Source organism: Panthera uncia (genome assembly GCF_023721935.1).
Source record: "Panthera uncia isolate 11264 chromosome A1 unlocalized genomic scaffold, Puncia_PCG_1.0 HiC_scaffold_17, whole genome shotgun sequence".
Taxonomy (NCBI): Eukaryota; Metazoa; Chordata; class Mammalia; order Carnivora; family Felidae; genus Panthera; species Panthera uncia.
The window spans coordinates 44,475,766-44,494,130 of NW_026057577.1; the positions used below are offsets into that span (position 1 = coordinate 44,475,766).

The window sequence follows — 18,365 nt, forward strand, 5'->3', positions numbered from 1 at the left end:
ATAGAGTATCATGTCATCTGCGAAGAGTGAAAGTTTGACCTCCTCCTGGCCGATTTGGATGCCTTTGATTTCTTTGTGTTGTCTGATTGCAGAGGCTAAGACTTCCAATACTATGTTGATTAACAGTGGTGAGAGTGGACATCCCTGTCTTGTTCCTGACCTTAGGGGGAAAGCTCTCAGTTTTTCCCCACTGAGGATGATATTAGCGTTGGGTCGTTCATATATGGCTTTTATGATCTCGAGGTATGATCCTTCTATCCCTACTTTCTTGAGGGTTTTATCAAGAAAGGATGTTGTATTTTGTCAAATGCTTTCTCTGCATCTATTGAGAGGATCATATGGTTCTTGTCCTTTCTTTTATTGATGTGATGAATCGTGTTGTTTTGCAGATATTGAACCAGCTCTGGATCCCAGGTTTAAATCCTGCTTGGTTGTGGTGAATAATTTTTTTAATGTATTGTTGGATCTGGTTGGCTAATATCTTGTTGAGGATTTTTGCATCCATGTTCATGAGGGAAATTCGTCTAGAGTTCTTTTTAGTGGGGTCACTGTCTGGTTTTGGAATCAAGGTAATGGTGGCTTCATAGGAAGAGTTTGGAAGTTTTCCTTCCATTTCTATTTTTTGGAACAGCTTCAAGAGAACAGGTGTTACCTCTTCCTTAAATGTTTGGTAGAATTCCCCTGGAAAGCCCTCTGGCTCTGGACTCTTGTTTTTTGAAAAATTAATTTTAATGTTTATTTATTTTTGAGAGAGAGAGACACAGAGGGTGAGTAGGGGAGGGGCCAAGAGAGAGGGAGACATAGAATCTGAAGCAGGCTCCAGGCTCCGAGCTGTCAGCACAGAGCCTGATGCAGGGCTCAAACCCACAGACCACAAGATCATGACCTGAGCTGAAGTTGGACGCTTAACCAGCTGAGCCACCCAGGTACCCCTAAAATTAATTTTTAAAAAGAACCCCATTCATACACAAGCCCAGATCTTGAGGCTACTGCTCATTTGCTTTTCTCATTATTGTCATCTACTGTCTTCTTGGCCATATACTCACATTCAGAGCACTTTATCATCTGGCTAGTTTTTCATTCCAAGACTCTTCATCATTCTGAGGCCTTTCAACATTCATGTAGTCAAACCATCCACCACCATGTCTAACACTTCATCAGTCTGTTCAGTTCCAATAACCATCATACCCATTCTGTATCAATCACTCACTTCCAGAGCTATACAGTACTACTCCACAGTTTGAAATGCTGACCACAGACTACAGCCCCCTCTATGCCCATTCACCTCCTTCTCCCAGAGACATAGAATCTCTGACTTTAGATAGAGTCGCCTAAGATAAAGAGTATATTTCCCAGATTTCCTTCTGTTACATGTGACCCATGTGGCAATTCTGGCCAGTGATGTATCACTTTCATTATAGGTCTTAGATGGAGAGAACATTCCTTCTCTTATCCTCTTCCTCCTTCATGCTGGCTGAAATGTATATTAATGGTTGGTTATATGTATATTAATGGATGGTTCCAACATCCATTTTGGATGAGGGGACTATGTGAAAGGAAGCCCATATGGCAGAACTGCAAGACAAAAATCTCCTGGGTCTCAGATATTATAATACAACTAATCCAACTTTAACTGCCTATCTCTGGATCGTTATATGAGAAAGCACATCTCTCTTGTTTAAGGAACTGTTATTTTTAGGTTTTCATCATTCCCAGTTAAACTTACAAATCCATTCACTCCCTTATTCCATCAGCCTTTCTTGGCCATACAGCATGATGGTTAAGAGTTTTGAAATCAAAGAGAGTTGTTTTGATACCCAGCTCTACCACCCAATAATTTCCTGATCTTGGGCACTTTATGTAAATAGTATAAGCATCAATTTCCGTATGTGTAGCTACCTCATTGTATCTAACTTATAGGGATATTGTGAGGTTCTTATTGCATGATACATATAAGGAGTTTGGTAAGCACCACTGTCCCTTGACAGCCTCACTCTGCTCTCATAATGCATCACTGTATCCATTCTTGCTGGCGTTCTCAACCTCCTCCCTTGTCCTGCTGCATCTTTCTTGCAATCCCTACCTTGGTCACTCCAAGTCTTCTCCATGCCTACATGATTATGGGCTAACACAATTATGCAAATTGGGACCACTACAAGTGTATGGTCTCCAGCAGGGCTCTCCTGGAGGCTGGGAAGTATTTGAAATCTGTATCTATCCCTAAGCACATCCATTCCCCACAGTTTATGCATTTTCACTCTTCACGTCATCCCTAGAATAAAGAAACATGCTTATTCTGCTTCCTTAAAAGAAAAAAAAGGGGCTCCTGGGTGAAGTCAGCTGAGCATCTGAGTTCAGCTGAGGTCATGATCTCATGGTTCATGAGTTTGAGCCCATCGTCAGGCTTGCTTCAGATCCTCTGTCCCCCTCTCTCTCTCTTCCCCTGCCCAACTTGCTCTCTCTCTTAAAAATAAACATTTTTTGAAAATTAAAAAAAAAGAATTTTACCTCAATCCCTTTATCTCATCCCCTCCCCAATCATCACATACCTTACTCCACCTGAAGTAGAGAGAAATGTGACCTCTGTGCTCTTTTGAGCTAGGGACTCACTTTGCTTTCCTCCCCATTTAAGCCTGCTGAGTTAGTATTCTCTGTGCTTATGGTCTTATTTTTATCAATTACTACAAAGGGCTTTTAAATACATTGTTTCATTTAAGCCACACAATAATCCAGCAAGGAGAACTTGTACTATCCGTTTTACAGATGAAGAAACAGAAGCTGAGAGAGGTTAACTGGCTTCTCCAAGGTCACTTGGCATCTAACATCCATGCCCCATGGCTTCAGTTTCAGACCACTTTCCACACCACCACACAGCTTCCTTGGAACCTGCTACCCATCCCATCCATGGTCAGCCTAGATGAAACTCTCCCTTCAGAAGCTCTCTCACATCTGCCTTCCTTTCTGGTCACACATGCTGGCTTTCCTCCCCTCACCCTTAATCAACCAATTTATCTCTCTCCTTAGCGTCTAAAGCTGCCACTCCACCCCGCCCCACCAGATGACTCTTAAGGTACCACTCTGATTAAACCTCACCTCCCTCAAAAAACGCTGAATGCTCTCATTTTCCTGAAGAATCAAGCCCAGATGTCACAGCCACGTGGGCCCCAAGCTCTGACCTCGTTTCCCTTTCTGGACTCATCTCTCTGTTTCACCTGCAAAAAATCCTCCTCTGCTTTGGTCTTTTAGCCATTCCCTACACTTTCCTTACCCGGGCCATGCTTTGTTCTTGCTGTTTTTCTTTGTTTGTGTCAGGTTGATTTGTTACTTCTTTTTACTTATAATACCTTGCCCACTGACCCACCACCCATTTTGCAATCTGTACACCTTAAACACACAACCCAAGTTCTAATTCCTTCATGTAGCCTCCCCTGCTTTCTAAGTGAGCAACTTTCATTCATATGGCACCTAGCTGCCTGGTTACATAATTTCCTCCATCAGTCTATAAGTTTCAGGAGGCTCCAACTATGTCAGAGGCATCTTTGTATCACTCTCATATCTAGCAGAGGCTCTGAATATAGCAAGTGGGCAACCAATGTGTAAAATGCTTTGGTTAAATGAATATTCAGGAATAAAACCATCTTCCCATGCAAATATATGCGTTTAAATTCCAAAATAAAAGACACACACACATGCACAAACTTTGACAATATCCACAGAATTTTCCATAGTCTTTAACAATTTAACAGAAATGAGAGGTAACTGAGAAAATTTAAACTCATAATTTTATAATTTAAGTACAATGTAGTCCACTTAATTAAGAATTCAACTCCATTTAGGCAGTAAATAGATATTTAAAATTATGTATTTGTATTGATTTATAATACAGACATAGGTTTTCAAGGATTCATAGAGCTTCACGTCATAAGCCAGATTTTGTAACTGGCCTCTTTATTTGTTAGGTAAGTAAACCCAAAGGCAATGAAGTCTTGAAAAGTGGATGAAACCCCCCAAAAAAACTCTATGTGACCTACAGAGCGCTTTAATAAAACATTGTCCATGCAAATCCTATATCCAGTGATACTCATTTTGATCTACTGATGTTTCCATGGAGGATACTTCTGCTAGCTGTGATTTCTCTTTATGTAACATCCCAGATCTCCACTTCTATTCTCATAATTTAGAACCCAGTTCCATCACATGTTGCTGCTAGTTCTCTGGCAAGTCAAACATTTTAAAGACTATAGGCAGGTTAGGAGAGGTTGTACAATGCAGGATGGAAAGTATTATGAAAACCAAACTCTCCTGTTTCGTCTTGTATTTGTGCTTCCTTTTGGTCTTTTCCCTACTTGGGTCCTTGGGAATTGTGTGCATGTGTAACAGTACCTACTACATGGTCTCTTTTTAGCACAGGTTGGATATGAAAAGTCCAAACAGGAAAACACTGAAGGAATCCTGAGGCCCTCAGAGAAATAAATTATAGCTGCTCCTTTAGCTCTGCTTTCTGTCCTTTGTTCTTTATTTAAGAAAAACAAGTTATTTCCCCCATTTATCAGCTCTCATCTTCTCAAATTATAAGCAAGTGAAATCAGTAAAGGTCATTTAAAGGCAAGTGTAAACCTGGCAAGTTTAAGAGAAGAGGCCATGGTATAGATTAGTGGCCTGGGGGGACAAACTGAACTACAGGAGCTTACAGTGAGGAAAAACTCAGGTTTGCTATACAATGCTAGCACTGTGTTACACAACTGAGGCCCATCCCATAAGTACTAATTGTTTAAAGTCATACAGGCATAGGCAGCCCTTCAAATTCAACTATAAATATAACAAAAAAGAAAAAAATAGGGAGAAATTCAGAAATGTGCAAATATCATTGTTTCTGGGGCAAAACTCTATCGACCAGTAGTTTGGGTTTGCCACCAAGAAAAAGTGAGAACAAGAGAATTTTAGGAAGTAATATCCGTGAAGAAACAAAAGTAGGCAAAATGAATTTCAGGTCTTCATTATAGAGTTTATAGGTTTGAAAAAAAAGAAATCCAGGCTATTGAAGAATTCATACTTCTGGGAAACACTTTCCCATGCACTGTATCTATAACAACTATTAAACAAGTTCTCTTTCTCTCTTTATTAAGAAAGCCTCCAGAACCAAAAATTCCCTGGAGAACTTCTGTGCCACCATTTGCCTTGGGCTTCTTTACTCATGACTGCAACCCATCTCTGGAAACTGGGAATAACAGGTGGTCTAAAATCACTTATGATTAAGGGTACCTGCAGCGTGCCAATGATGTGAACGTTCACACATCTAGCCAATACACATTTAACCAGGATGATCCTTTAAACCAGGACAACATGAGAAAGTGACATTACAATACAACAGAAAACCGATTTTTCCCATTGAACTACAGAATACTTTTCCAGAAGTATTTCACCTCTTTCCAGAAATACATAAAGTTAACTGCAAAACAGTAATAGCACAGTGCTCATCAAGCCACAGAACAAATCACCTTGTTTTCAAAATATTAACGTAAACTTAGTGTCAAGTGCATCAATGTACTAACCAAAATTACTGTTGCTTTCGAGCAGTTGATACAACAAAAGTGCTGTGGGAAGTCCTATCAGCAAAACTGGTGGCAGCTTCAAAAGAGATCCATTAAAAATTGTTAGTGGTATGAAATAACGACTTATCAAAAATTCACTTCACGTTCACCAGTGTTAGCTCTTTACAATGGGAGTTTAACTCCAGGGTATATATACTCTTCTGAATATAATCAACAAGCAACAAAGCCAGCGCCCACAGTTAGAGGTTTTCAGACCTGGCAGAAGGAATCTATTGTATGGCATAGAACTCTGTCCATGCTCAAAATATCTAACGATATTTCTCATCTATACCGGACTTCTTTGAAAAGTACTATACTGTTTCATATCCTCCTTTCACTATAACAAAATGTATTAAATAAAACCTTTAGATTAGATTTAAAAGCTGCTGAAAAACCGCCTGCTTTAGGCTCTAATTATCAGAGGTCTGTTATCTGGGAGCTTTGGGCTCTCAAATATCAGAAACCCCAATAACTTATCATAAAAATACAAGCTCTTGGTTTTGAAAAATATACAAAATGCACTTCACATGGAAATAGCTCTTGATTGTCAAGGAAAGTAAGATACCAGTCTCATTCATAGATTCATGTTGTGTTTGCATTTCAGTGGTCTTTGTTTTTGCAGACTCCATTTTTCACAGTTTTGGGCAGCCTCTGACCTTTGGTGTAAGCACGGTACCAAAAATGGAGAAAGAGCAGCAGAAAGATGCACCCATAACTCATAATGATGTACAGAAAGACTGGAAACTGGTACTTGCAATCCTCCATGAAAAAGAACTGGCCTATGTGGATAGTGACAATAATGAACTGGGCCTAAGAGATGAAAGAATGAAAAATATTATTCAGATATGAAGTCACAATGGAGCAATTATCTAATGCATTCTTTGGCTGCTTATGTTTAAACACTCTCCAACCACATCTAGCGGACTGCTGGGTAGGGAATTTTATCTTTAAATCTATCTGCCCTCCATGGATGTGAGAGTGGGTAGGACAGTGTCAGAATCCAGACTGGAATTGGGAACCACTATGCAGTCCTGCCAAACTCTATAACTCGAGCGGGGCCCCATGTAAATGCCCTGGAGCTGTGAGGTGCAAGAGGCCTTTTGTACCCAGAGGAAGGACCATCAGAGCAGGTTTTCTTGGCACGTCTCTGACTTGAGTCCTCGACTGAGGAAATGCACAAGGAACCACTATCTTATGGTCTTACTATTTCTAAAATAATTTCAATTCAAATATTCTGTCTTGCTGTTAGACAAGGTATTTCAATTTTGGGGAACTACAAACATTCTAATTACAGCCCCAGCAATTTTGTAGGAGCCAAAGCATCTCTGAGTCCTTATATCTGCCACCTGTCATCCATAGTCATAGATAAAAATATATCCTGCCAATGGCAGGAGAAAATCTGTAAGGAGTGAAACATTACTGATCACCGTTCTAGTGACGCCCAAGGGCTCTTTGTCCCAGAACATTATACACAGTCTAAAGAGGAACACTTCCAGGCTAATGTTCAGATTTTTTGGATAGCTTTCTTCTCCGGATTAAAAGGCAACATGAGTTCTGAGGGAATTTTAGAAAAGTAAACATTTATCCATACAAATAAATAACAATTACCTATAAACTATCCAGTTGTAACCATCGTTAAGATTTTCACACAGTTTCTTTTATTATCATCATCAACTTTCCTTAACTTATCTGAATGAACTTTCATGACATTCCTGTGCAGTAGCTATCCCTCTCATTTTTCAGACAAGAAGATGAAACCTTAGGAAGCTTAAGTGACACCCTCAACATTCGATGTAGGTGTGTTTGTGTATAATCAACATGTTTGAAATAGTAATAAACAAATGTCTATTCTTTTTTCTATATGAATAGTTTGCCCCATTATTAAACATTTTTTACAACATTTAAGAGTAATGTTAAGTGCAAAAAGCCCAATATAAAGTTGTATACGCAGTATAGTGCAAATCACACAAGTGTACATATATAAGTATAGAAAAGACAAGCTATTTAGATGTTTTAATTTCTCTGCAATGAGCATATATTACTTTACAGTCAGAAAAAAATTCTTAAAAAGAAAACAATTGTGAATAATTTTCTTGATTTCATAATATCCCAAAGTAAGAATTAAAAAAATTTATTTCACTATTTCCTTATACTTGGTTATTTAGACTGTTGTCAACTTTGTCAGTATATTTATTATACCATCACTCTACATCTTTAATGCTCTCAAAGTTACATTCCCTCCCTCAAAGTCATTTAGATCTAGAATATGGAATTTCTAACTTCTAATTTAATATTATGCCTACTGTGGGTCAAATAACTTTGAGATCATCTTGATCATAACTATATTTATTTAATATAAAAGCAGAAATAGTATAAAGATGGCATAAAGATACACATTATGGTTCAACTGAGCTTCTCGGCTACCAAATACACTTCATTTTCAACACAGTTCTTGACAAAAGTTTAAACTACAGGAAAAGGATAAGGACAGGATGCAACATAGGAGCCAGACACACTATATCCCTATTGTTTTGTAACTTCTTTATTTAGTTACTATCCTGATTCATAGGGAAGAGGAATGACTGCAATTTAGTTTTGTATCTGATTTTAAAGAAAATTAATTACTCACAAGCTGTAATGATGTCAAATATTTTTTCCACCACAAATACTTCTGGAAGGCTGGTCCCAATGCAGATAGCCCATAGTATGAATACATAACAACATGTACAGCTGTATTTAGAAAGGCATGGAAAGTTCCCAAACCACCTGGAAAATAAAATTATTATAAAATGGGGGCACTGTTCCTTAAAATGAGACTCATTTTGTCTAAATTGAGATTTTTAGAATAAATATTTCTTTAATTTTAGTAGAAAGAAATGCATCCAAAACATAAATCTTGTTAAACAGCTACTAAATTAGAGGGAACTGGATAATACATTCATTCAGTAAAATACAAGATGCAAAACTTTAAAAATAAATTAGCATGTCTATTGTTATATCTTAACCTTAAGATGGTCTTATAATTTGGATATACTTTAACAAATTAAGCTGTGTTACTTTTTTAACATGGCATATGCTAAATAATAGTAATCAAATTCATTTTTTTAGTGAGGGTTGACATATGTACACAAATACATTAATCTTAAGTGTATAATTTGATGATTTTTTTACATAGGTATACACCCCACATAACCATCACCAAAGTCTAGATAGACTATTTCCAACATCACATATATTCCTCTGTCCCCCTTCCAAGAATATACCCCTCCCAAAGTAACCTTTATGCTAAAACTATAGTTCTGCCTTTTATTAAACTTCATATAAATAGAATTATACAACAGATTTTGAGACTACTTTCTTTTTTTTAATGTTTATTTATTTTTGAGAGAGACAGAGACAGAATGCGAGTGGGTTAGGGGCAGAGAGAGAGGGAGACATGGAATCCTAAGCAGACTCCAGGTTCCGAGCTGTCAGCACAGAGCCCGACACGGGGCTCGAACTCACAAGCCATGAGATCATGACCTGAGCCGAAGTCGGACGATTAACCGACCGAGCCACCCAGGTGCCCCAAGCCTACTCTCTTTCAATCAACATAATGTTTTTAAGAATTTATCCATGTTGCTATGTATATTAGTAGTTTGCTTTCTTACTTCTGTGCAGTATTATAGTATTACACTGTATGAATTCATCACAATCCATTCTCCCGTGCTACAAAACTTTGGCAGTAAAACCAATGGCTTTCATCAGTAGGCTAAGCTAGGTTTGCCTTAGTTATTTAAAAATAATTGTTTTTCCAAAATAAACATTTATTAATTGTTAAGTCATCTTTGATTACCGCTTCCATTTGATTATTATCAATTGTGCCTTCTTATCTTGGTTTTCTTCTTCTAACCACTATATCTCCTACTGGTCCTATTCAAGTTAGAGTTGAAGCAAAAAATCCTTGGAGAACAGAAGCAAAGATCATTTCAATTGTCTTTAGCTGGACCTGTAGTAGTGGAAGGGGTAACAAGGTGATGAGCTGATAGTAGGGGCAAAAAATGAAAAAAAAACTCTTCCCTGGCATCTTTCCTAAGACGGACCATCTAGAAGAAGCTGCATTCTTTATGTATAGCCTGATTCAGCTTAGTGATGCTGATCTGAGATTTAAATTTTTCTCGAAAATATTCCACTTTCTTTATTCCATTACTCTTTTTTTTTTTTTTTAGTTTGTTTTCGAGAGAAACAGAGACAGCATGAATGGGGGAGGGGCGGAAAGAAAGAGAGAGAGAGAGAGAGAGAGAGAGAGAGAATGAATCCCAAGCAGGTTCTGCACTGATAGTGCAGAGCCTCACGTGGGGCTTGAACCAACAAACTGTGAGATGACGACCTGAGCCAAAACCAAGAGTCAGACACTTAATCAACTGAGCCATTTATGTGCCCCTATTCCAGTATTATTTAATTCCAGAAATAAAACAAAACCTCACAAATGTGGAACAATTACATTAGAAAAAGGACCAAATTCATAAGCATTATGTATTCCAGAAATTTTAAAGCAAAACAAAAATTGTTGCATAGTAGAAACTAATGACTTAATAATCACTCATAATCAGAGAAATTTTAGATACTTCTGGATACTACCACTGCTAAAGTATTCCTTTAACCTTTTTTAAATAAAATAAATATTTTTGAGTAATTTAAATACTTCCCCCATGCCTCATTTCTGCTATACTATGCTTCATAAACTTTCCCTTACTAGAGTAAATAAAATTTCAGCCAATTCTTTAATTATCATAAATTTCAAGTCAGAAGAAACTGAATTAATGCAGCTTATCAACAACCTCCCACCTTTTATTATTTACATTTAGGTTGGTCTTTTTTCCCAAAATAAACTTGAATAAATAAACTATAGTGGTGTGAAAACACCTTTTCTGAGGTGATTTAAAAATATAATAGTTGTCTATTTCTGATAGGTTAGGAGTCAAGCTGCTTAACAGGCATATGCCAAATACTTCTCAATTCCATTTGTGTCTCCTGATTATACAAACAGACAGGAAACCTATTTCACCTTTGATTAACAATCTACATCAGAGCCTTTCTCATTAAGACACCTCTCCCATTTTTTGTTAGAAGACTATTTTCCATTCAGAATCTTTCACCATTTAAATGTCCTAAAATGAGGATCCCATGGACAGGAATTTAATAAAGCACTAACATAATTAACAGTGTTTAGTAAGGGTTACTCATCAAAATCAGCCATCAAAATTAACTTATTTTCTTGGAAGGCTTTCCTAATAAAGTATTTTCTAAGCTTGCTTTCTTCTTTACAATAGTTTTGAAAAGCTAACATCTCAGAATGAATTACAGTTAGTGCCATCACATTTTATTCCTTTGGATTAGAAAAATAAAGGAATCACCTGGGTAATTATCACAGCTCTCCATATCTCTGGAAGGGAATATGTGCATAATGAATATAAAAACCTGCCAGAGAAACGTTTTATCATATTCCAAAGAAAAGTTGGATTGCTGTTATGCCAGAGAAGTGTACAACAGGCAAACAGGAAATTAAATACTAGATAGAGATCAGCTGTGCTCAAGTTTTTGAAAGAACAGTTTAAACTGAACAGTTTCATTCTAGGAATGAAAGTCAATGCCAAACCACATTTCTGGAAGCATCTCAGCTCTTATCACTGTACTTGTCACTAAGTAGATATAGGTGTACAAGTGTTTACTAAATTCCACATGCAAGACTGAATGGAAATGCCAACTTAGGGAATGTATAAGAGAGAAGAAAGTATTTGCATTTTGTAAAGCAGAAGGGGGATTAAGGTGTGGACAACGAACCCACTACAAAGTGTTCAATGTCCATAAGTAGGGTAACATTGAAAAACAGGAATTTCTTTTTTAAAATTTCATTATCAAAAACAATACTTGTTTAGAAATGGAAGCCTATCAATGGACTCAAAGATACACTTTTTTTAAAAATCTGTGATTTGTTATTTATTTATTTATTTTTTTAACATTGATTCATTTTTTTGAGGGACAGAGAGAGAGCACAAGCAGGGGAGGGGCAGAGAGAGGGAGAGACACAGAATCCGAAGCAGCCTCTAGGCTCTGAGCTGTCAGCACAGAGCCCGATGCAGGGCTTGAACTCATGAAATGTGAGATCATGACTTGAGCCGAAGTCGGACGCTTAACCGACAGCCACCCAGGCTCCCCTTCAAAGATACACTTTAGAAAAGGGCTCACCCAAAAAACTGCTAGAACTAATATATGAATTCAGCAAAGTAGCAGGATATAAAACCAATGTACAGAAATCTATGACATTTCTATACACAAATAATGTAGGAGAAGGAGAAATCAAGGAATCGATCTCAATTACAATAGCACCAAAACCATAAAATAACTAGAAATAAACTTAGCTAAAGAGGTAAAAGATCTATACGTTGAAAACTACAGAAAGCTTATGAAAGAAATTGTAGAAGACACAAAGAACTGTAAAAACATTCCACGCTCATGGATTGGAAGAACAAATATTGTTAAAATGTTGATACTACTCAAAGCAATCTACATAGTCAATGCCATCCCTATCAAAAAAAACCCAACATTCTTCACAGAGCTAGAACAAACAATTCCAAAATTTGGATGGAACAAGAAAAGGTCCCAAATAGCCAAAGTAATATTAAAAAAAAGAAAACCAAAGCTGGAGGCATCGTAATTCTGGACTTCAAGCTATATTACAAAGCTGTAATCATCAAGACAGTATGGTAATGGCACAAAAACAGAAACACAGATCAAAGGAACAGAACAGAGAAGCTAGAAATGGACCTACAAATGTATGGCTGACTAATCTTTGACAAAGCAGGTAAGAATATCCAATGGAAAAAAGACAGTCTCTTCAGCAAACGGTAGTGGGAAAACTGGACGGCGACATGCAGAAGAATGAATCTGAAACCCTTTTCTTACACCATACACAAAAATAAACTCAAAATGGATAAAAGACCTAAATGTAAGACATAAAACCATCAAAATCCCAGAGGAGAAAACAACCTCTTTGACCTTGGCTGCAGCAACTTCTTACTAGACATGTCTCCAGAGGCAAGGGAAACAAAAGCAAAAATGAACTATTGAGACCTCATCAAGATAAAAAGCTTCTGTACAGCGAAGGAAACAATCAACAAAAGTAAAAGGCAACAGACAGAATGGGAGAAGATATTTGCAAATGACATATCAGATAAAGGGTTAGTATCCAAAATCTATAAAGAATTTATCAAACTCAAATAATCCAGCGAAGAAATGTGCAAAAGACACGAACACACACTTTTTGAAAGAAGATATCCAGATGGCTAACAGACATGTGCAAAGATGTTCAACGTCACTCATCATCAGGGAAATACAAATCAAAACCACAATGAGATACCACCTGACACCTGTCAGCATGGCTAAAATTAACAACTCAGGAAACAACAGATGTTGGTAAGGATGTGGAGAAAGGGGAACACTTACACTGCTGGTGGGAATGCAAACTGGTGCAGCCACTCTGAAAAACAGTATGGAGGTTGCTCAAAAAATTAAAAATAAAACTACCCTATAACCCAGCAATTGTACTACTAGAGGTATTTATCCAAAGGATAAAAAAATGCTAATTCAAAGGGGCACATGCACCCCAATGTTTATAGCAGCGCTATCAACAACAGCGCAATTATGGAAAGAGCCCAAATATCCACCAACTAATGAATGGGTAAAGATGTGCTGTGTGTATGTGTGTGTGTGTGTGTGTGTGTGTATGTATATATGTGTATGTGTGTATATATATATATATATATATATATATATATATATATATATATCACACACACCAAAATATTACTTGGCAATCAAAAAGAATGAAATCTTGCCACTTTTAACAACATAGATGGAACTAGAATGTATTATCCTAAAGCGAAATAAGTTAGTCAGAGAGAGATAAATATCATATGATTTCACTCATATGTGGAATTTAAGAAACAAAACAGATGAACATAAGAGAAGGGAAGGAAAAATAAGATAAAAAGAGAGAGGGAGGCAAACCATAAGAGACTCTTAAATACAGAGAACAAACTGAGGATTGCTGGACAGGTGCTGAGTGGGGAGATAGGATAAATGGGTGATGGACATTAAGGAGGACACTTGTTGGGATGAGCGCTGGGTGTTCTATGTAGGTGATGAATCACTGAATTCTACTCCTGAAATCAGTATTACACTATATGTTAACTAACTTGGATTTAAATAAATTTTTTTAAAAATTCAAAAAAAAATCACTCTAGATAATCTAGGAAAAAAACTGCTCAACTCTGTTCTTCAAATAAAGTCCATTTTCTCCATTATAGAACCAACAGATATTCAATTTAGAAAAAACAGAGAAGGATAAAGGTGGAGAGGGAAACCACTTTTTGTGCACTATTTCTAAATCACTGTATTTTGAGGTACTTCCTCCCAATCTTTTTTAAATTTATATTTATTTTTCAGTGTTGTGATGTAACACTCTAGTCTCAGAGAAGAAATCTGCATAAATAAATTATAAGGGTGTGAAAGAACTTTTGCTAGCATACTTTAAAATAAAATAAATACCTATTTCTGATAATTTTGGAGTCAAACTGCTGAAAAGAGAAGATGAGCTAAATGTCCCTTGATATCATTTGAATTTCACAATTATATATACACAAGAATTCATAACCATTTTATTAGTGGATGGTATTTTTTAATTTTTGGCCAACACAAATGAAATGTCAATGAAAATCCTATTCAAAGAACTGATATGCATGTGAGAGAAAACAAAAACATATGAAGTTAAGGATAATAATGGAGACTAAGTAATATAGCTATCCTTGATTTATGAAATGGACACAGAAGAGACTATCTTATTATAATGAGTTACATTTTTACATACATTATAAGGAAAAACAGTGACTTTCACTTTTTAAAAATCTGTGACACATAAATGCCAGTTTGGGGCAAAGAAATACTTCACATATTGGAAAATCTGATGCCCAAAGGCCATGGTAGAGACAGCCCTCTGGCTTCTTTAGGTTCTGGTATCTCTTTCATGCCACTAGCTTATTCATACCCTCTCCTGTTACAAGATATGCAGATTTTTCCCTATGCCTACAGACTCTAAAACTCAAAGAAGAGTTCCTCAAATGTGGTTTCTCTTTTTAGTCATACAAAGTCAGAATGCATAATAGAGGTGAGCTATTTGCAGAAATTTTAAAGTATTATCTAACTCGAAGACTTCTTAAATTTAATAAACTCACGTAAATAAATCTCCCAACCAATTTTTGCTAATACGTGTATATCCTTGGGGGTATCATTTATTTAATACTTTATGAGAGGGTAAAATTACTTAATCTGTTTTTTCCGATTCTAGATGTTCAGAAGCATAAAATGAAAACCAAACGAACAAGAATCTGTTTGCCAAGCTTTTGTTTTAAAGTACTTTTAACTTGAAAAAATATCAAAATAATATCCTTTAATATGGTGGGATGTTTAACAAAGTTAAGACAACCACAATTTGACACATCTTTACAGAATTGGTAGGGGATGAAATGTGAATGCAAAAAAGACTAGAACTTGAGATCAACATTCTAACTTCCTGGAAACAATTAGGAGTATTTATCTATATATCTATGAAATTAAAGCTTGTACCATTTTTTTTGTTTGTTTTTATTTAGTTAATGACATTTAAAAGAACTATCTGGGGAAAGAGTAAAATCCAAACAAAACAACTAAAGGATATGAGTAGAAGACTATACCTAAAAGTCATGTGTATCTAAAGAGGGGAGGGTGGAGGAGGGATCTAGGTTAAAAGTTTATGTTTCAGGTAATAATGAAAGTCAGAAGTTTGACCAAATTAATTCTTTGATGTTTTGAGTTTCTTCTAAATCACATTTCAGGACAGAATTTGTGTTTACAATATACAAAAATGTAATCGCTCATTACACATGATCCCGAATCTCCCTTGGCTACCTGCAGCAAATTTGACTCCAAACCACCAGGTCCATGGCATGATGGTATGATGGAAGACATGCAGGAAAGTCACTTGGCTATTTTTCTTACGCAGAACAAAAAAGATCTGAAATAATTTTAAAAAAATCAAGTTCATACAAAATCATGCAATGATATATCTACTGTTACAAAAATATTGGCAAAATACAAACTATTTCCCATCATCACTTGCACTGAAAGGGCTGCCTTAGAGAATGCTCACAGAAGCAGCTGATTCTCCAAGGGGTAGCTCAAAAGCTCATTAGTATGAAGGAACTTTGGTATGATGCCTAGTCATGGGAGAATCAATAAAAAGTTGTTAAAGAAATTGAATGCAGATTTTAAAATAAAAAATGGAAAGTGAAGAACATGGCCAAAGAATATTGAAAGAATTATTATTGGCAGGAAAACATCCACGTGGATTTTGAAGTACATGGGAAAGCAGAGAGTCTCAATTCTTAAGACACATCCTACTAATTTAGATAAGGGATTAAGCAAACTGAAAGAGGACTTGCAACAAATCAAAAGTTAGCACATTATTAGTAGATAAAGATGAAAAGGGAAAAACTTGAGGGGTTTTATAGAAACAGGATGGAGGAAAAAAAAAAGTAGCCTAGGAAAAATGAGAAGAGCAGCAAAGGCACCATCCAGATTGAATGCACCCGCGGTTTGCAGAAACTCTACAAACAAAGAGGAGAAAAGGCAGGCAAAAGCAGGGGGAAATTTAAATTCAAGAGCAGAATTAAATGTTCAAAAAATACTGAAAATTCAGAATACCAGTATTGAGTCAGACTTCTAAATACAGGCTAAACAGAGCAGCGCAAAAAAAGTATCCATAGTAGTATTTGAAAAATGTGGTTCAGGGAAGAACACAGAGGCACCAACAGTTTTTTTGTGGAACGTGGAACTGAGAACATGCAAAGCAGAAAAAAATGAGGCCGAGAAGCATTTGCTTATTATGCACATGGAAGAAGGCAGCATGGTGCAACGGAAAAGCCCCAAACCAGCTATCTGGGACCCTGACCCCAGACAGTAGCAGCATTCCTCCGGGTAAATTACTTACCTTCCTGGCTTCAATTTACTTTCAGATTGAGGGCTCTGAACCAGATTAGTGGTTCTCAACCCCGGCTGTATATGCCAATGTCCAAGAAGCTTTTCAAAAACAGCCATGCCTGGTTTCTAACTATAGACCATCTGGCACCAAATCTCTGGAGGTGGGACCCAGGTTTTTGTTGTTGTTGTTGTTGTTGTTGTTGTTGTTGTTGTTGTTTTCTAATGCAGTTAATCCTCTTGCCTCAGCCTCATGAAGGCTGAGAACCACTGAACTACAGTAGAGGTCTCAAAGTGTGGACCCTAGGCCAACAGCAATAACATCACCTGAGTACTTAAAAGAAATGCAATTCTTGAGGCCAACATAGGACCTAGCAAATCAGAAACTCTAGGGGTGGGGTGCAATAACGTCACCTGAGTACTTAAAACAAATGCAATTCTTGAGGCCAACATAGGACCTAGCAAATGAGAAACTCTAGGGGTGGGGTGCAGGCATCTGTGTTTTTAACAAGCCCTCTAGGCAATTCTAATGCATGCCCAAGTTTGAGAACTACTGTATGCTATGCTCACTAAAGTCCTTTCCAATTCCAACATTATGTGATTGTTCAGGTGAGAAGGTGAAGCATGTTGAGATTTGCTACAAGAAACATATTTGTATGTACTCTGAAGATAGAACACACTTGTCTGTCTTAGACAGACAGAACTGGTTCCAGATAACTAAGACCCACATATCCCAAAGATATGATAAATATCCAGCTTTCCTAAGCTACTCTGAAAACAGAAGTACACAGCATTCTCCTCTCATCATGTACCCTACTCCATGGCACTTGCTTCTCCCAGAGCCCAGTCATCCAAATTCAAAGGATCTTCAAAGGATCTTATGTGGGAAGAGAGAACACCTAGTAAGCATGAACTTCAGAATGGCAGCTGGAGATAGTTTTGATATTACCAAAATTACTGTTACCCCAGGGATGATATCCTAATTTATGTTTAAGAATTATGAAGCATTTATCCTCTTAAAGGAATATGGATGACAGAGTGCTTTGCTTTACACTGGCAGAACCCAAGGTAAAATGTTTTCTGCTCTTTGATTCCTGAGCTTGCTTCCCAAAACACCTGTCATCCATCTCCATAAAGATACACAGTTTTGCAATGTATATGACAGTTACGTGCTTATCCTAATCAGGCAGTAGATACATAAAAAAACCTTTTGGAATTTGCAAAAGACCAGAAAAAAAAAAAAAAAGCTTATCCTATCTATTCTCTAAAATTACTGATAATAAAAGGTAAGAGATAATAGGAGTTCTGCCTGAAGTACAGAGATAACCAAAGTTATCAGACAACAACTGAACTCTAGCAGTTTATTGCTTCCATTGAGACATCAAACATTTACCAAATGTGGTGACCACATACTCACAGTATCTAATAGCTCAATAAATTTGGAGAAGTAATAAAGCCAACAGGTGCGTACCATCTGCAGAAACACACAAAGATACAAATTTATCTTATTTTTATACAGAGGAAAATTTTATTTTTTTAATTTGGCAAAATACACATAACCAAATTTACCATTTTAACCATTTTTAAGTGTTCAGCTTGGTGGCAGTGAGTACATTCACTTTGTTGCTCAACCAATACCACCATCCATCCAGAGAATTCTTTTCATCTTGCAAAACTGAGACTCTGTACCTGTTAAGTAAGATCTCCCCTCCCACCCATGGG

At 36.8% G+C, this 18,365-nt stretch overlaps 1 protein-coding gene across 1 annotated transcript in view; it reads right to left on the reverse strand.

Annotated features, from left to right (window-relative positions):
- Window positions 1-2,602: 2,602 nt before the first annotated feature.
- Window positions 2,603-18,365, reverse strand: part of ELOVL7 (ELOVL fatty acid elongase 7) — a 74,920-nt gene continuing 59,157 nt past the window's right edge. Inside the window, exons 5-8 of the mRNA XM_049648561.1 lie at window positions 18,061-18,117; window positions 15,576-15,681; window positions 8,221-8,357; window positions 2,603-6,401 (exon numbers count right to left, since the gene is read on the reverse strand). Coding sequence (XP_049504518.1) covers window positions 6,192-6,401; window positions 8,221-8,357; window positions 15,576-15,681; window positions 18,061-18,117 — 510 coding nt within the window. The 3' untranslated portion in view covers window positions 2,603-6,191. The remainder of the gene's footprint in view (window positions 6,402-8,220; window positions 8,358-15,575; window positions 15,682-18,060; window positions 18,118-18,365) is intronic.